Genomic DNA, 20,107 nt, shown 5'->3' with positions numbered 1-20,107 from the left:
ATTAGGGCACTGTGGGAACAGATCGTAGCTTCCGCAATGCCAAATTCAGACTAATCATGCCCATAATTTATTGTCACTCCAGTGCAAAAGCCAAAAAGCTGCGCAACGAATTCAGCTCAATAAACTCTCCCCCAGATAGAACCAAACGTCCCCCCATGGCACAACCCTCGAGGGTTACCCCCCCCCCCCAAGGGGTAAATAAGAGTCAGAGTCAACAAATCGAAGGCGATGATACATGTGAGTGAGCAAAAACTAATGGATTGATTTATGTATTATCACCTGGAGTGAAGAAATTTATTATGTGCCCCAGCAATAAATCACGGCGACACTTCTCTCTCTGTGTGTGTGTGTGTGTGTGGGCGAGACAGAAAGAGAAAAAGCGATGAAAGTTTTTGCACAAATTGAAAAGGGATAAGAATTCGCCACACTCTAGCTGGGGGTCGGACTGGGGTTTGGTCTGCCTTTTTTGAGTAATTAATGGCACCCAGCGGTATTTTTGCGATGAGACAATAAAAATATGCTCTCCGATTTGTTTATCTTTGGGGGAGCTCCCCCCCTCTCTCACTCTCTCTCTCTCTCTCTGTTGTTGTCGCTGTGGGTGTTGGAAAATTAATTGCTATCATTAACATAGAAAAATCTTCGAGGTTGGGGTGCTTAGTCCCAGCATCCGGCATTCAGGATGTAAACGAAAAGTAATTTGAGATTTTATTGCTTCCGCGTTGAAAGCAGTTGAATGATTTTATTCATTTTTGGGTCTCTTCCCCCACCAACTAATGGAGATTAATTTTTGGGGCGTGATTCGGGTGTAGGCAGATGTGAAACGGTTGTGAGCGGCAGACCACTGATAGGGCATCGATGGATCTGGCAGAAGGATGAGCCTGGAGCAGACAGCGCCCGATAGGGCATGGATGGATTTGGGTAGAATGACTGGGCAGCGGCAGGGAAAGCCAGGAGGCAGGGGCAGCAATTAACACAGTGACGCCACATTTTTCGCTCCGCTCATCGATTGTTGTAGGGAAATGTGTAAATTAGCTTAAAATTTCAACAGCAAATACTGCAACGCCCTCGAGTGTGGCAAAGGGAATGGAAATGGAGATCCATATCGATATTCAGAATGCAACGATTCTCGATTCTCGATTCTGTTCTCATGAAATTTGAGTGCCGGGATTTTTAACACAATTATAAATCTGTCTCTCCCTCTCTTCGGCGTATTAACGGCTAATTGTGGCCGGGCTAAGCGCGGCACCTGTGTGGAGTCGGCACTGATCAAAGCTAGGACGAGGCTAAAGGACGAATCTCAGCCTCAGCCTCTGCCTGCGCGCGATTCTTCACGCTCAGTCGAGCCGAGTGTAGGTGTGAAAGGCATTGACCAAGACTAAAGGGCTCAGTGCTCGGGTCCATTAGCCACCAACGCCGAAGAAGGATGAAGGATGACAAGGACCAGGGACCAAGGACCCAGGACCCAGGACCTACCTTGCGCTAACTACGTGTGCATAATGTGAGCCTTCAGCCTTTTGTGCCGATCTGTGGATTATCACACGCTTTGTAATGAGTTTTCCCGACCCAGACCTGCAGGCAAACCTGTGCCAATTCCTATTCCAATTCCCTTTGTGCAGGACATTTGCTACGCATTCGCCTCCAGACAAAAGGAGCTTCACACCAGCGAGTCCAAGGATTGTTCTTGCATTTGTAAAGCGTCATTAACACACGCGCTGACGCACAGGAGAGCATCAACAAACCAGTGGAAAAACAACAACAAGAAGAGAAGAAAAAGTAAATTAAAGTAAATCGAATTAAGTGGACTGCCATTCAATTCTGTGCCCTGGGCTGTAATCGGTGCAACGGCACGGCTGGCTGGAGGCTTTGTTCTCCACTGTCCGCTGTACGTCTTCGATTCGATTGGATGGGATTTGATGTGTTTGAAAAATTGAATTTTAATTTGCCACACAAGACGTTGCCCGCCTAAAAGGTTTCCACTTTAAGCCATTTTCGATAAGCGTGAACCAATTCGAAAATTCATTTAGTTGATGGCTTCCAATCCCAGTCGCAGTCGCAGTCGCAGTCCCAGTCGCCCTCTCCATATCACTGCGTGTGGCGTTGCACTAGAAACAGTGGGCGCTACTTCGAGCAGCTACTATTTGAGATAACTAAATGAGGGAGAGAGAGAGAGGCTATGGGCTACAAATTAGTTCATTGTCCAAATGCATTTGGGCCTGAGGAAATTAGTAGAGAAAATGTGAGATTAAAGCAGAACGATCAACTCAATTAATTTGTGTGCGTGATTGGTACAATCAAAGAATTGCATTTAGTTACGGTTTCAACTCTTTAGTTTTGCATTTAGATGGGTGTAGAAAAAACACCCGTAAGAGACCACCAAGGAGTGTAAATTATTAAAATGTAATGGGAGTCAGAATGAATTTATTAGAAATTTAATATAATAAGCACTGAGAATAAAACATAAATCCTTTTATATTCTCTATATTTAATCTTTATTTATAATCTCTTATTTGAATTTCGATTTTAGCGAAAACTTCCTTAAAGTCAAACAAAAATCTTTTGCGCCTCTCTCTCTCGCTATTGCAACATCTTCCAACAGCAGCCACAACAACTTCTCTCTCTTTTTCTCTCTCTCTCACTCTCCGACTCTCGCTCTCTTTGGCTGTGTGTTGCCTCTCGCTGTTCGTGTGTTGCAGGCGTGTCTTACTTGCCACTTGCAACGGTGACGTCACTGTTTCTGGCAGCCAATCAGCGCTGACCAGAGCGCAGCGCTTGCGCACGAGTAGCACGGGATATGCACACAGAGCACAGAGCACAGAGCACAGAGGAGAGCAGAACATTTAGCCAAATTAATTGCAGGATAATAACTTACGTCCTGACACGGCCACCGCCCAGGCCCGAGTCTCAGCCACGTAATTGGTTTTTTTTTGTACGTTTCTTCTCTTCCTTTTGGGGAGTCACCCACTACCGCCTCCACAACAGACAGCCAGCCGGCCACCTTCCTTTCTGCCTGGCCAGAACCCAGTAACCAAGAGCCGAAATTCAGGCGGCCATCATGCCAAAGGAGAAGAGAACGTTGTATATCTTGATGCCATCTGCATTTCATTTCATTTGTAATTGGACGTAATTCAATTTTAAAATAATTGTTGCCATAATTTCAGTGTAATTTTCTGTTTGTTTCCGTGGCAGCACACTCCGCTCTGTGTTTGCCTTTGCCGTGTGCCAATTCCCTCTGTCCCTCCACTCGACACAATCAACTCATAAATAAATGAATGAAGTCAGTTCACATGGGACCAGAGAGGCGAATGTCATTGCGACATTTGGACGGTCTTTTCTCATTTCAATATCAATATCAGAAAGTGGTATAGAGTGGAGTCAGAAGAGAGCAAAAGGTATAATTTGCAGACAGAAATTACACACCTAAACTCCGTTTGCGAGCCAGACATAAATTTACTTAACTCATAATGTCATATTATTAATGATAATGGCGCATTTTGGCTTTCAGCTTTTAGCTGATCGAGCAAAATCCATCAGCAACCCACCGGGACTCCAATGGCTGGTCTTGAGAGTCGCGGAGTGGCACCAGTCGAGGCTCATTGTCTAATTAATTAGGCCCCCGGCTCTCAGACAGTCACAAATTAATTAACGCCGCCAACAAACGCCAACGAACGAACGAGTACAGAAGCATTGTAATCCATTAGGTTTTATGACTTGACTCGGGGATTGCTGTTGAACTGAACAAAAAGCTTTTCGGTTTGACACTTGTTCAATGCTACACTGAGAGAAGGATTTTTGGAATTAATACTTCACTTCACGATGGGTAAATAAAAGAGATTTTTTTATTTGAGACAATGGAAAAATCAATTTTAAATTGCATCTAAAACCGAACTAAAACTTTCTTCCATGCCAATTTTATTAGCTACATTTCTAGTAATTTTTTTTAATAATTTCTCTCAGTGGCAGCTGTGCCCATTCGTCATCTTTTGACGGCACAAAACAATCATTCTCTATTCATAATTGAAAAAGTAACGTTCCACTCACTACCGTTTGACAGACCAATGTCTGTGGCGAGTGCTTCGAGCTTCTACGTCTACTAATTGCCGCCAGTTAATGGCGCAATTTGATTTTCAAATAGCGGCTCGGATGCCCGAGTCCATCATCAATGACAGCTTTTGTCAGCAGCTTTTCAATTCAATATGGCAGACTGCTCCTCGCACTGCTCCTCCAGATTCTGGTTCTGGTTTTAGGGGTCTCGAGAGAAATCTTCCCGAGAGAGCGAGAGAAAGAGATGCGGTCAAAGAGTTTAACACGAATGAAATTCCTCAATTAAGGCTAATTGTAGACCGACCACAAGTCTCCCCTTCCACCAGCTCCATCTTGAGCTGGGGAGAGTACGTGTCGATAATAATATTTCAAACTAATTGCGTCTACAATTTCAAAGTGCTGCCGATCCACATCGACATCGACTCGACATCGATCGGTAGCCGCAAAAGTGACATGCAGCTGACAGCTGAGTTATGATGAAGGGCTACCACAGGCACAGCTCCAACTCCAACTCCAACTCCAACTCCAGCTCCATCCACAAGTTTAGGTCCACTTTGATATTGGGCTACTTAAACCCCAAATTTGGGGTTATGTGCGATTTTGCAGCCGGCGGCCATGTTTTCGTACAGAAGTGCGTATAAATTTGCTGCGAAGCTTTCACCGAGACAACAAGACAAGACAAAAGATCCCCAACAAGGCCACTTCCACTTCAAGTTCTTTATCAACGAGAGAGGACCCTAAGCATACACAAGAGAGGAACGCATCGCAGTCCAGAGAACAACAAAGCAAACGCATCGCTCGGATCGCATCGCATCGCATCGGATCGCAGTGTGGCGACCATATACGAGGCAAAGTGAGGCATAATTACCACCTTTAAGAAGATGATGGTGGTTTTTCGCGAGCTTTGATCTTTGCCGCGGCCAAGGCAAGTCCGCAAGCCGCCGATAGTCTTCAGAGAGTCTTCAAGAGACCACAGTGACGGCCACGATGGCAACGGCGACAGCGACAGCAACAGCACCAGCATCGGTCCAAGCTTCGGTAGTGGCCAGTGCCCAATCCATCTATCGATTTTTAACGCGAGGCTGACGTTAATGGGGTCCCGGCAGTGGCACTGGGATTGGAACCGAGCCGGGTTCGGTCTGCTGTGGCTGGCCCTCTAGCCAGCCTTGTCTATAATGAGAATGCGATTGGCTTTGGCTGCCACAGTGCGGGCCATACAAATAGCACCCGCCAGCAACAACAGAGTGCACCCCTGTGCGCTGGCTCTATGCAATTTTTGTGTGCATTGCAATTACGCGCATGCGTCATGCGGAGACAGTTCCCCCTCCCTGTCTTACATGCAATTATGGCATACTCTTATTTTCCTAAGCCAAAAGGCTGCACTTAAACTTTCGCGCTGTTATGTCCGCTGATTGCAATGCCATAAAATGCGCCGTTTGCTCTAATTAATGGGGAGACACTCGATAGCGTGGGTGTGTGGAAAGAGACGCAAATTACTGTAAACGTTCAAGTGACTTGGTAAGCAGCAGAATTGCAAGTTCGCTGGTAAGCTTTTTTTGCTTGTACGGCATGTGCGAAAAAGCTCACGTTAGATCGAGAAGATGAAGGTACTTGTAGACTGCACATTGAGCTTGCACGCTGCAGAACAAGTGAGAGCGAATGAGAGAGGCATACACAGCTGAGAAGCTCACAGCACATACATATGTACATATGTAATTGTGATTGTGTGAAATGAAATTGCAAGCATCAAACGTAAACATGCGGGAGTGCAGCTTTTCCATGTTTTTGCTTCACTAAAAATTCAAATTTGTATGCATCATTACATATGTAGTTCCGCCAACAAATCGTAAAATATATGAGCTAGTTTCCATTCCACAAACAAAAATCTTGCATAGCCTCTGCCTTAGCTATCACTAGCAATAAAATGTGCGCTTGAGCTGAAGACACACTAATGTTTAAATATTCTCACGACTTTTAATTGAATAAACAATTCAGAAGTGAGCTCAGATTAGCATTTGCTACAAACACTTTTGAAACTTCAGTTGTTGTTCCAGTTTAATTAGCTCTTCCGTATAATTCAGTTTTAATCAGCAGTAAACAGTCAATGATCGGCATTCCAAATGCACATACACACACACAGATAGTTGACCTTGACCGCTACTCTATCTGTACTCTACTCTTTCCCACCAAATTTTGTATGACAACAATTTAATTGAAATGCAAATCGTATTGCGCATATTTTAATTGAATGGAATCATTATAAGAGTGGTGTGTGGCACAGGCCCGCGAATTACAGTTTGATTCGTCGTAGGCAACAGACCTACCGGAAGATCTCAAAATGCCACCCAACAACGAAGCCAACGAATGTGGTCCCACTCTTTCGGACACCACGGGCGTGCTCTACGAAATGGATGCAGAGCCACAAGGCACCTCCAAGGATATCAGCACTCTAAAGACAACGGACGGGCGGAAGCTGGAGCTCGTCTGGACCAATATTTTGGCGTTTATCTATTTGCACACGGCCTCTGTGTATGGCCTCTGGCTGCTGCTCACCGGAACAATGTGGCAGACGGTTGCGTTTACGGCTCTCGTTTTTACTTTCTCCGGATTGGGGATAACGGGAGGTGCTCATCGACTGTGGGCCCATCGCACCTTCAAGGCTAACCTACCGTTGCGTGCGATTTTCATCTTCTTCAATACGATAGCCTTCCAGGATGCCGTGTATTACTGGGCACGCGACCATCGCCTTCACCACAAATACTCGGAGACGGATGCCGATCCGTACAACTCGACTCGCGGTTGGTTCTTCTCCCACATCGGCTGGCTGTGCTCCAAGAAGCATCCAGAAATAAAGGAAAAGGGTAAGTCGATCGATCTGTCCGATCTGCGACGGGACCCGCTGGTGATGTTCCAGAAGAAGTACTATTTCTTCCTGATGCCCATCTGCTGCTTCCTCCTGCCCACGGTAATTCCTGTGTACTTCTGGGGCGAGTCCGTCAGCGTGGCCTGGCATGTGACGGCGCTCCTGCGCTGGTGCCTGGTCCTCAACCTTGCCTGGCTGCTCAATAGCTCCGCCCACTTGTACGGAAATCGCCCCTACGACGCCTCCATCAGCCCCACCACGCAGGTCTTCCTGGTGTGGCTACGCTTCGGCGAGGGTTTTCACAACTACCACCATGTCTTCCCCTGGGACTACAAAGGCGCCGAGCTAGGACGCTACTCACGGGATCTGACCACCAACTTCATCAGGCTGTTTGCACGTCTTGGCTGGGCCTACGATCTGAAGAGCGTCTCCATGGACATGGTGCAAAAGCGCGTCCTCCGCTCTGGCGATGGCTCGCATCCAGTTTGGGGCTGGGGCGACAAGGATCATCCACAGGAGGATATTAAAAGTACGACCATTACTTATAAGAGGATTGTGAAACAAAATTAAATATGTTAATGACTTTATGTTTCAAATAAGATAGCCGTCGTCTACCTTGCTAAATCTTGATAATATTTTAGTCCAATTAAAGAGATCAACAAGTTTTCCCTGACTCTGACTCCATTTATGACCTATTGTTCATTTAGCAACTCTATATAAGTATTTACATATACTCAAACTCAAATGTTCGTCACAGTGGTCCGGACCGGGTGATGTCAAGAAATGACTCATTAAATAGTACCCAAAAGTTAAGTGGATTCACTTGTTTGAATTTAATCATACGTACACCCAAAAGCGGAATATTTTATTTGTTTATTTGTTTTAGTTATATGTCATTTTTTGTTCAAACATTTTTGCAATTATATAATACGTAGATATTACATATGCTTTGCGTTTCGGCAGTCCAAAAGTATCTTCTTGTGACCTCGTAAATTTAAATATGAGTATATGTGCAACTTCTATCCAAATATTAACTTGCAGAACAGCAGTTCTCAGCTGAGTATCCATTGCCATACTGCAGACTGCCATATCGCCGTCTAATCCGCTGGCGGCAATTAACTTTTGCTAGGCCAGTGCTACACTTCATCTGCAGTCACGGCACGTTCATAAATCACTTTACTTTCTAATTTCGCCAAGTTGGAGAGGCAACAACAGCAACAGCAACAAAAGTCAGTACATTGTGATAAATGTTGAAAATTTTCAAGTTCATTAAGTTGTGCTAATAAAAATAAAGTCACTTGACTACAGCAAATCGCATTGGACACGCGCACTTGTACCCAAAATCCGGATTGCCAACTCCAACCCCGATCCGGTGTCAGCAGCAACCCCTCTCAGAGGCGAATGTCAAAACTTACAACTGCGAAAGTTTCGTTACGCATGCCACAGAGTGGCAACTACACGCACCAGAAACAGAAACAGCAGCAGCAGAAGCAGAAGCACCACCACAGGATAATGAATGCAGGTGCAAATGGGAAGCGGAAATACGTCACGCTTTTTATGCTCAAACGGGGAGAGTAGGAGTGGGAGTGGGAGTGGGAGTGGGAGAGGCATCAACTTGAATGACTATGGTGTGGCTTGATGACTCTGAAGAATTTTCAATTTCAAGAGGATGAGCTGCGGCACCAGTTAGGCAATCATGTGCATGTCATTTGAGGTAAGGTGTCATAATGTTCATGTGTCCTGTCCCCGGGTTTCCTGCCTCTGGGCACGGGCGTTTTATGATGCCGCCGCTGGCCGCTTGGGGAGTGCCATTTAATGGACATTTCCAAGTGAATGGACACACATTCATTTCAATTTGTCAATCTACCAGGTCTCTGTTACACTTCTCTCTCTCTCTCTCTCTCTCCCTGTCTCTGTGTCCCTGGGCGGGTCATGGGTGGGGTCTCTGTGGCAGTGTTTTAATTCCGCTAAATGGCCCTGGCCCCAGCATTGTCATATAAAATATGCATGACAGACTTTCTCAATTTTCACAATAAACCAACGAAGTACACTTCAATGTACAGCTGTCTCTCTTTCTCCCTCTCTTTCTGTCTCTTTCTTACCGCTCACTGATTGATGTTCTCTTTGATATCAATGTGTATCGTTTCGATCGCTGCTGTAGGTCGCTCTGGGGCGTTTATGTTGAATGTTGATCTTGCTGCGCCATAATTTAAGCGAATTATCTATGAAAGAAAATCACCGTTCTCTTGTTCCCCTCTCTTTTCTGTACCTCTTTCTTCGCGTTTCAGGCGTGATGTGTCAGCATAACTTTTGGTCTCCATATAAATCTTATTTGTATCGATAATTGCAATTAGAAAGAACGCCAGATGAAATCAGGGCCACACCTGGAGAGCGCCCGAGCCATGTGTGGCATAATGTCTCAATATTTCTCCATTATGCGCCACGCATATAATTTGTTGCTGCTGCTGTTGTTGTTATTCGCGCCACAATCAAGCAGGAGGAGCAGCAGCAGGGCAAGGAGTAGTTGCCACAACAGATGGTCGTTCGGTCCAGCGAGTCGGGTCCAATCGTACAAATAACTCCATCGTTGACTCCAATCAACTTTCGGGCTGCTGCGACGCCACACAGAGCCACAACAACTGGGAGGTCTCTGTCCCTGTCTTTGGCTCTGGCTCTGGCTCTGCCTTGGAGCCAAGCCGTTTCCATCTTGCAACGGCTGGAGATCGTGCGCCGAATGCACCGCTTCACATTATTAGATGCGGATTACCACTTTGGTGCAAAGATCAAATCACTTTGTGGCCACACAGCCACAGTCTTTGCTGTGGGTAGACTTGTGTCGACTGTGGACCGACCACAAGGTGGATGCCGCACGCTGGCTGCTGCTGCAGACCACGGGGTGGTCGGGGGAGTGCCGACCTGGTGGCGTCAGCTTGAGGTGGCTCCAATCACGTTTTAGCTCTGTGTTTTCTTTTTTTTTGCATTTTCGCGCGCTTCTTGCCTTTTACGATTTGTTTGATTTGGCCAAATGAATTGCGCGCCGTTTCAATTTTGAATTACGATACTATGGCGATGGATGGTGGGCAGGGGCAGGGGAAGGCGAACAGATCTCACGCTGTGCCCACAATTGCGATTGAAATGTCATTTGTCAAAATAAATTTAAGGGCCTTTCAAGCCACCGCCGCCGCCGATGCTGCAACGCCTCTCGCCCACAACTGCAAGCCAAAACCGACAGAACCGATGCCGATTGCTGATCTGCTGCCAATGGAGGCGGCACAACGGCGTGCGAGTTCAACACGTGTGCTAATCTCATCAAAACAACCGACCAGGTAGGCCAGGAGAGTCCGAGCCACTAAATGCAACAAATCAACCTTCAATCAAGACAACCGCACACCGCATACCAGACAGCGAGCGCTCTGTCGGGGCGTTGTTCGGCGATCCTTGTGCGGCATCATCAAACTGACATAAATCTTTAATGGAATTCATTCATTATGGGGCCACAAAGAAGCCAAAGAGCTCGGCTCGGCTCACTTTCGAATTGGCAACAATGGACCTGACGCGGCCCTCGTTCGGGCCATCTTTGCTCACTGCTCGCTGCACGCTGCTCGTCGTTTGCCAATGTTCTTGTTGTCCTTGCGGGCATTGTAAATTCTCTTTTGTATTTGAGGAGTCCACACCCGGGGACCCAGAGCCCATGTTGCGACTAAAGGTTGCAATTATACGTTTATATGGATTACCGCATGTGGAGCGGCGAAAAGGAATAGCAGATCCTTGCCCTTTGTTGCGTGTTGCGTTTTGTCAGTTATAAAGCGAAGGCGCTAAAGGATAACACCCTCTTAACACCTCCAGGCACATTGTTTGTGTTTGTGCAAAAACTGGGCCACGAAAAGCATTCAAAAGTCATTGATGGAAAGAAGGGAAAGAAGCGAGAAATGGATCGAAAGAAAACAATGAGGAAGTCTAGAGAATGGCGGTCAGTAGGGATCGATGGAGATGGATTATATATGTGTTTTATTTCTCAATGAACTCAACTGAGTGACACTTGGGTGGCTGCAAAAGAATAAACATAAATGGAACACCACGGCTCACTCCCAAATTCTGATTGGCCCAGGGTTCACCAGTCCAAAATTCAATCCTTTTTCCCATGTGCACTACTCATTGCAATCATCGACTTCCGAGCTGGAGCCAGACCCAACCCAACCCATTGCTATGGCCACACAGTATGTCGGAAACACCTCCCAGACGTAATTAAGCCGTTGCCTTCAATCGCTGCTCCTTCTCCAATCCTTGCTCAGCATCAACATCGAGGCTGTGATGGTTGTTGTGATTTCGAGGCGTGAAATAAATTGATAATTTCGGCTTTATTGGATTCTGCTGCATGGCATACCACAGCGAAGTCGAGCGCATATGTCTGCTGCATGTTTTCGATGCGCTGCTGTAGGTCTCCAAGCCGTACCCAAACCCATGGCAACAGTCTTAGCCCCTTGCCCGTCCGTCCCATCCTTCATCTTCTTGTGGGCAATTAATCTGGGCGAGCGTGTGCGCTCCATGGCGGCGGCAGACCAAGGTGCTGGCAAGGATTAAATCGATTTTATGTAGCCGCAACTCGGTCATGATTTTCGTTTGTTCTCAAATTATGAATTCGTGTGGCTTTTGGGACCAAGTCGGAAACATCTTTAGCAGAACGCTTATGAAAATTACAACGCTTCGGGGGCCCCATAGCACCACAGAACGGTAGCCAGCAGCAAATCAACCACCAGCAGACCATCCATCCACCATCCACCATCCACCATCCGGTGACGAAGAAACCAATCGAAAAACCCACAGCAGCCGCCAACAGTTTAGCGCTTTTTCTCTGTTGTTATTTTCTGCTGTAGGTTTATGGCTGGCTGCTGGCGGAGTCCCCCCGAAAATGTGTTTTATTGATGGGCACAACGACTAAGCGGATCTGTATGCGCATAAATTGCCTGCCACTACCCTGCCGCACACTCTTAAAAATCAATAAATTCCCAGTCAAATTTTGTCTGCCGCAGCAGTGTGTTCCTAAAAACGCACGTTAAAATGTCATAAACAACTTTGTCATAATTTTGATAATTAAAATTGGCCGCCCGCAAGCGTTGGTCAGCATGGGATGGGAAATCCTTAGGGATGGACGCGTGATGGAATATTATTATCAGCATAATTAAAGCAAAGACGGATCAGCTTCAACTCTGCTTAAATATGAGTCTACATCTATGGCAAAGACAAACTTCTTTGCATGAACTCACGCGCCCATCTCCTCTCGAAATGTTTCAGTCCCTGTATCTGATTTATCTCACCGCCACGAGGTGTGACTGTGACTTTGTTGTGCGGCTTTATGGTGCCTCCGCTGGGCTACTTACTTACAGTGGTTCAGTGGTCGCTGGCCTGTGGTCAGCGAGTGGTTTATAGGGCCTTAATGACGGCTTTTACAGTTAATTGAATTACTTCTGAAAAGTATCGGTTTTATGGCCGATTGATGAGTAAGAGAAAAGGCCAAGAGGCCAGAGGCAAGCTTTTTGATTTAGCATATTTTAATGGCCAAATGTCTTTTGTTTAGCATCTGTGACGAGCGTTCAAGCTTGGCCGCGTCGTCTCAGATTAGCACATCCTTCAACTGGTACCAGTTGATCTAAACACATATAATTGCCGATTCTGTGTGTGTTTGTGTGGCTCTGCGCTCTCTAATTGATGCCAATCAAAGACAGCACGACAATGATGACGATGACGACTGGTGCCGTTTCCAATTCATGACAGTTGTTGGATCCAAAAATGCTTCACGCTCAAAGTCCAAGTCGTGGAAGAGTCGTAGTCGGAGACGCAGTCGCAGTCGCAGTCGCAGTCGGAGTCCGAGACGGAACCACAAGTCAAGAGATTAACTCATTTTGAGCGGTTAACAAACAACAGTTGGCCAGGGGCAGAGCCAAGTCGAATAGAAAGCGGCTGCATTAGGAGTACAAACAATTTAAAAACCATTTGGCAAAACAATTTTCTAATGACGCTCCTACATATGTTGCTGGCCCGTGCATTTTCGTTGCGGTTTCTGAGCGGCAATTTGCCCTGCCATGCCCTGGCAACGGGCAATTAGACCAATGAAATCCTTTATCAAAACAATAGCCAGACCAGCACACACAAAAGGAAGGGTTCGTTCTCTGCCCCTCACACCGCTGCCCCATCTATAAAGAAAAGATGGAAAAAAGGAAGGCTGATGGAAAGGGCGCACTAATAGATACAATGCAGCCTAATAGATACGTTTTACAATGGCCATGGCAGAGCGGATCGTGGTTCGGAGCGTGCTCAATGGCCATCAAACTGTGGCACTCAAACAAACAATAAAAAATTTATTAAAGAAAGGCAGAAGAAGGCTGTAGAAATTACACAACGAACAAATTAAAAACAACAGACAAAAACAGACACTGAAACACTGTGCCACACAATGAAGCGAAAAGGCAAAGGAAAGTGGCATGTCATATGGCCCAGTGGAACACCCAGAAGCAGAAAACACCGAGAAAAAAAACAACAGAACCCCAGCCCAGCCCAGAAATTGAAATATCGCTCGTAGCGGACCCTGGGGGTAATGTATCAATTTTTGGGCTCTTTCGGGTGCTTGATTGGTGCGCTTAGGGCTCGCAGCGAACGGAATCATTTAGGAAATTGATATGGCTTTGGTTAAATATAGACGTTCTTGGTGCCACACGGCAGCACTGCCACAGCGCACGCCAACAACGATTATAAACAAATTTCCGCTTTTGACGCGCGCTCTCGCACTCTCTCTCTCTCTCTGGAGGGGCGGTGCGGTGCTGGGCGATGATGACCTGAGAAAGTCCAGAAACGAATTTGTGCAATTAACGCCAGCAGCCCCAGATCGACATGAAATATGAATTTTATATAGAGAAAACCACTCGTTCGCGCTGCGCGTGTACAAATTATTAATTATACGCCACGTTGGGCCCCTGCCAATAAGCGAAGACCACACAGAAGAAGGAGCCCCCCCCCTTTTGGGTCTCATTTTGTTTGAATGTAAATGCTTACTTGCTGTTTCTTCTGTACATTTTCTGTTCAACTTTGACTCGCAATCAACGCTGAGTCGAGCCCACGCAAAGAGCTTTCGTTTTGTACCATTATTCCGTGCTGTATTAAGGGCTGATTGCGAGCCTATTATAAGTACAAGCGAAAGCAATTTGCGTTTAATTAGATTTTAATATAGGCAGCTCGTAGGGCTGTAAGTGATCTTTACGTAATGAGTTGCCTATGCGATTACATCATCATTAGTGGTTGAGGAAAGGAAACTTTGCATACGAGTAATTACACGGAATATGCCAAGGCATCGTTTAGGAGCTCCCATATGGAGCTCTGTGTGTGTGTGTGTGTGTAACATGAGTCAGACCCATTCCCCAGCCACGTGCCGCACCCAGCGGAAACTCAAGACTCAGCATGTGGCATGCCGCAAATTGCAAATTAAAACAAATAAGGCAGCAGCCAGGCCAGAAATTGAACCAACTTAATGATAGAAATCGAATCGATACAAGGCAACAACCAATCAATATGGCGAATGTCAAGTAATTTAGGGCATAATCCAGAGAGAGTGTGAGAGGCGCTTGGGGTTGCGTTTGCTGGTCGCTCGCTTTAAGCCCATTTAAGCCATTTTCTCACTCGAGCCCAAAAGGGGTGGCTCTGTGCCAGTGCGAGAGCATTGCTGCCGCTGGTCGTTGAATTTTTCCATTAGTGTCCAGTCAGGCGTTTGATGCGATGATGGCACTGGGGACTGTGACTGTGAGGCGTCGCTCCGCTCCTGACGCCATTATGCGCTGCGTTTTGTTGCCGGGTGCCCAGAACCTGACTGGCATATAAATAACCGGCGAGAGGCAAACGAAATATTTTCGGTTACCGTATTTGGCAAACAACCACAAACACAGATAAACTTAAACTCATTTAACGGTGTGCGAAATTGTGAATGTTTATGTTGGTTCGCGCTGCCAACGTGTCCAATGGACGTGGCTGGTGGCAGGGGATGTGCTACCAAAAAAGGAGACAGTGGAAGTGGCGGGCATTTCTGTAGGGGTTCCTTGGAAGTTCGAGTAAATTATACAAAAAATACATAATAGATGCCTATGTAGGACTGAACATTGAATTGTTTATAGTCTTAGTCAGCATTTAAGAGCATTGAAGACAACAATAAATGGCATAAATGAAGAACAATTACAGAGTTAAATTATGCCAAATGTTGGGATAAGAAAACATTTAATAAACGGCCATAAAAACTGCCGCTGTGTTCCACTGTACTTACACCACCATCGCCTCACCTTCGGGCACCCATCCAACTCCCTTCGGCGCCATGTTGGTTCTGTTGTTGTCACTCTTATTATTGTCATCCTCATAGTCATTGTTCTGTTGTTGTTGCTGCTGCTTCTGCTGTTGTTGCAGCGGGTTGCTGTTGTTATCCTTACGCTTCGCAACACTTAATGCGGATAAATGGTCTGACAATTACGTTTATGTCAACAATAAAAATTAAATTAAATCGCTTTTCATAGCGTTGCGCTGCCCCACACAAACGGTTTGGCTGCCCTTCAGAGACGCGCCGCCACCACCCTGACAGATGTTGGAAATAGATTGAGGTGACGCTGCCACAGACACAAACCAATCAGAACGAGGGCTGCTATGCTGCGGGTGGTGTCAAAAGGGGGTGGAAAACCAGTCAACGTGTGAAGAGTGTCATGCCGCCATGCAAACTGTCAAGCGGCATGTCAGGCAAGTGTCAGGCATTTGGCTGTGCGTTCAGCGGCGAGGCGCGACTTCAAAGTGCGCCCCCGTCCCGGCTGCCGTCCCAGCTCTCGCCTGGGATCGGAACGACTGCTGCCCCCGCTTCTAGGACCTGCAACGCACAACATGCGTGACAATTTAATGAGCACCACTCTGTGGTGAGCAGCGCTGTGAGGCAATGTTTTAATCAAAATTGCGCCTAATGGATTTTGATTTTATTAAATGCGACTTAAATGAGTTGGGGACACCACACTCGATGTCGCAGTGGAGCACTGGCAAGAGCAGGGTGCGGGGAGCAGTGCATGTGGCTGTGGATGAGGCAGACTAATTAAGCAGACTGCACTCTGCAACGGCGGCGGCCATGCCACATCAGCAACAGCGCCGCCCGTGTTTATGAGGCTCCCCGAGGGTTGGGGGTGTGTGTGTGTTACTTGAGGCTGGGCCAGGGGGGAGGTGTGTGTGTGTGTGGGGACCCTGGCGATTTGCTTGAGATCCACTCGGCGCTAATTGCGTTTATATCCTTCAGTTAATGGCACTTAATTAACAACTGTGCCACGGCACTGAGGCGTTGCCACCAAAAAACACGAGGAAAATGTGCCAAGCAAAATGTGGCGCATTAGCTGATTGGAAAAGGAAACAACACGAATTGTGTACGAGTAAGTATTCAAAGGAAATTGCGGAGATTTATGCTGCAGTGCAAAAAAGAGTTTTTAGAAAGATCAAACAAAAATTGGATGCGATTTTTGGGGGGTACTAAGATGGAAAGTTGAAGAAGTGGGAGAGTAATTTATATTTATTTAATGAATAAATAAATGTAACAGAAACATAAATATTAAGCAGATATATGTACATTTATTAAACATTTTTAGGGCGCATAAATCCATTTCTTTTATATATTTAAAGATGCGCAATTTCCCTTCACCAACTTTCCCATTCGCTTTTCTAAATGTTTGGCTCTAAATAAAAGTGGCTTAAATGTGTGCCTGAATCTCTGGAAATGTATTAAACACACATGGATACAGCTTAATACAATGATTAGCTTAAGACATGTAATGGAATCACACATCAATCACGTTGTACGCATCATCAGATTTTTACACATTGAAATGTTCTTGGAAAAAGTCAAAATATTATCCAAAAATATCCGGAATCATCCAGCAAGCTCCCAGTTTGTGGCAGTGTAATTCGGTAGTCTGTATCTCTGTCATTCAGTCACCATTTCTGCTAATCTCTTGCCATATTTGGTGGACGCTGCTAACCAAAGTGAAATTTATGCCAGTTAAATGCGCCAAGCACCCGAAACCACTCAGCAAGTCTCAAAGTGCTCCAAACTGACAGTCCAATTAGCAGCAAACATACATACAGATACATATATGGAGTGCCATAGCCCCGTGGTACATGTGTGTGGAAATATCTCATATCCATATCTGGGCCGGATGTCATGAATCGCCTCCAAAGCGGCACATCGGTCAATCCATACATATATTTTTCATATATGTATGTACATATTCATGAATTTTAAGTGCCACGCCAGCGCCAAAAAGAGAGACCCCCGTTCAGATGCCGCTTCCCAGGCCCCCAGCCAAGCAGAAAGCCTGTGGAAGTCACGCCCCCACGTCTGAGGGGCGGCTGCTCCGTCAAAGACGTCAAAGACTCTGCTCATTGCACGCACCACTGCCGAATTCTTAGGAATTATACGAAACGTTAACTTTTATTAAGCAGACATCAATTATTTTGAATAAAACTCGAATAAATAACCCAGCACAAAAGGCAGGCAGCACCACTTTTTGTTCAGGCTTTGTTTTTGCTGGATTTTAAATTTGAACTCGGGGTACAGTTGGCGCCAACTGTCATTCAGTCATTGGGTTATGATTTCTAGTTACCTCAAATATTGTTGACGAATTCTAATGCTAATTGGCAGCTGTCTGTGCCTGGAGACGGGCCCCAGTCCCAGTCGCAGTCGCAGTCGTCGCCTGTTGCCATGGATCAAGTATGACTATTGTTTCGGCTTAATTGTTTAGCTTGATTATGGCCACGATGCTAATGAAACTCATATGAGAGCATAAAAAAACAGACAAGCGACTGGCTAGCTCTAATTGAGGAATGCTCTCTCAGGCCCCGGTCTGGGGTCTGGCGTCTGATTGGGGCGTGATTTGCGCAATGCTAAAATGGGTTCAAGTGGGTTTTAACTAATTTTGATTAGCGGCTTTTTGTGGCTATGGCTCCGACGGGGACGTGATATTTTTGTAAATGTGCAAATTAAAGTCATAGATGTCGCGGACTGGGACTATTAATATGAATGCAAACAAAACTTATCTGCTGTGTGTGATCTACTGTGGAAATTGAAATTACCATAAACATAATGTGCTAATTGGTGAAACTTTAAACAAATTAATTTGCGCCAGTCGCCACAAAAATAGACTTCAACTAATTAGTCAGCCAGCCATTAGGCCAACACCAAACACACAGAAGCTAGAGGCAAAGCCAGAGATAAGGCTTAAAGCCAACTCAATGGCAAAGTCAAAACAGAGTCAGGCTTAAGCTAATTGATTTATTTTCATGTTTGTCTTTCCAAATCCAACCAAAATGGTCGTCTTGGGCAGCTGACTCAACTTTCTGTTGCCTCTAGCTCTGCCATCACGAGCATTACGAAGCAGCTGACAAATCCACTTGATAATTATGATGGACACTGCGTCTACGAGTATTGGTAGCTACACATGATCGAGTTAGCACTTTGATTTAGTTTCGCCCTGCGTTAACATGGCTACAGAACCACACAAAATGCAACTAAGACAATCAAGCCGGGAATGGAAAATGCTGCCTGACTGAGCTATGGTCTTGGGCTGGACTGTGCTGTCTAATGATGCACTGAGAGAAAATGAGTGTGAAAGTAATTTAAATTGAAAGATAAATTCATCTTTTATTTTCTGGAATTTTCTTGTATTTTTAGGCACACAATTAGTTGATACAATTTTGTGGTTTCTACCTTTAAGTTTCGCTCTTTCTTCACAATTTCTAAAATATTTTTCCCATAAACTTCCCATGTGGCGGTGTTGCCTCCCGTGACCTGCAACATGGCGGCGCCTGTTTTGGGGCATAAACAAATTTCCAGCAAAGCCTTCAAAGCCGCGCTTTCAAGCCAAGCCAAGGCAATGGCCGCCTGCACAGCAATGCTGACCAATCAAAGCGGCCAATATCCAGTTTGCCACTTGCTTGGGCTTTGGCCGCTAGCCAAGTTAGTGCAGCTCCAAATGTTACACTGACGCTGTGCCTTTTCCTCGAAAGGATTGCCATGGGATAAGCCTCTGTTGCTGTACAAAAATTTGCATAAAAGCGCACAAAGAGTAGAGGTGGAAGTGGCACGACGACCGTGGACCCACATCGCCTGGCACATTATGTCATTATTATATCGTTGCAACGTGTAATTGGAGGAAAAGTTTTGCCGACAAATGACAAATGCATGCGCCAAAACGGACGAGAAAACATCAAAAAGCCGCCGTCAGGCTTATGAATTACAAATAACCAGGCAAGCAGGCAAGCAGGCAATGAAATGGTCCCAGATGGGGCGTGGCAGCCAGAGCCAGGCCGAAAAAGGAGCAGCTCCAGTGGGAGAAAGGTTTGCACAGGCAGAAAAAAAAACACTGAAGGTATAGAGACAGCTTAACCTTGGATTGGCAAGATTTAGAGCGCTGATTAAGCTGATAACTGGAATTAATAGAAAGCGAAATTATGATTATTTATTCAGTTCATTATGGCCTCAATTAAGAGAACACACAGCAAAAACATTTCCATTCTAAAATCAGCCAGCAAACTCGTTTGATCTGCCATCTATCTACTCCAACATTTATTTATCTCCAAAAGATTGTGGCAACATTTTCTGTCAGTGTTTTTTTGCCATCCGTCATGGACGCTCGTCTCGTTCTCAATGCGGCTGCGGGGAAATGCATTTAGCCAACTAATGCGCCAATTTAAATGCAGCAAACAGCAAAACAGGCAAAATATTTAACTTAAATGGCAGTTGAAGTTGAATTGGAAATGAAAATGGAATTGCAATTGGCATCGGCATCGGCATCGGCACTGGGGGATGGAAATGGGAATGGGGAATGGGAAATGGGAAATGGTAATGGAGTTGAAGTTGGTTTGCGTTTGCATTTGCTGGGCTCGCTTTTTGTTTAGCGTATGTAATTTGGAAAATGAGATACTTTTGTGAGTATTGCCAGGGCTATAATTAATACGAATACAAATGCAGCAACAGCAACAGCAACAGCAACAGCACCAAGAGGCAACACCAGGCAGCACCGACACCAACAGGGAGAAACATTTTGCTGGCACAATTTCAAATATGGCGGCGGCGGAACGTCAACGCTGTCATTATATTTATCTTTTATTATTGTTACCACTTTGTTGCTCTGCTGCTCGGCTGCCATT

At 45.7% G+C, this 20,107-nt stretch overlaps 1 protein-coding gene across 1 annotated transcript; it reads left to right on the top strand.

Annotated features, from left to right (window-relative positions):
* Positions 1–6,357: 6,357 nt before the first annotated feature.
* LOC117583144 (acyl-CoA Delta(11) desaturase) lies at positions 6,358–7,474 on the top strand. The gene has a single exon (XM_034271333.1). The coding sequence runs from the start codon at positions 6,380–6,382 to the stop codon at positions 7,472–7,474; it is 1,095 nt and encodes a 364-aa protein (XP_034127224.1). The 5' UTR covers positions 6,358–6,379.
* Positions 7,475–20,107: the final 12,633 nt, after the last annotated feature.

Source organism: Drosophila guanche, unplaced genomic scaffold (assembly GCF_900245975.1).
Source record: "Drosophila guanche unplaced genomic scaffold, DGUA_6, whole genome shotgun sequence".
NCBI classification, from domain to species: Eukaryota; Metazoa; Arthropoda; class Insecta; order Diptera; family Drosophilidae; genus Drosophila; species Drosophila guanche.
Note: the sequence above shows the minus strand (reverse complement) of the source record. Positions and strands in the feature narration are given on the sequence as shown.

What these genes read in the sequence shown, in the direction of transcription:
- LOC117583144 (XM_034271333.1), top strand. Translation starts at nt 6,380, where the DNA reads ATGCCACCCAACAACGAAGCCAACGAATGTGGTCCCACTCTTTCGGAC.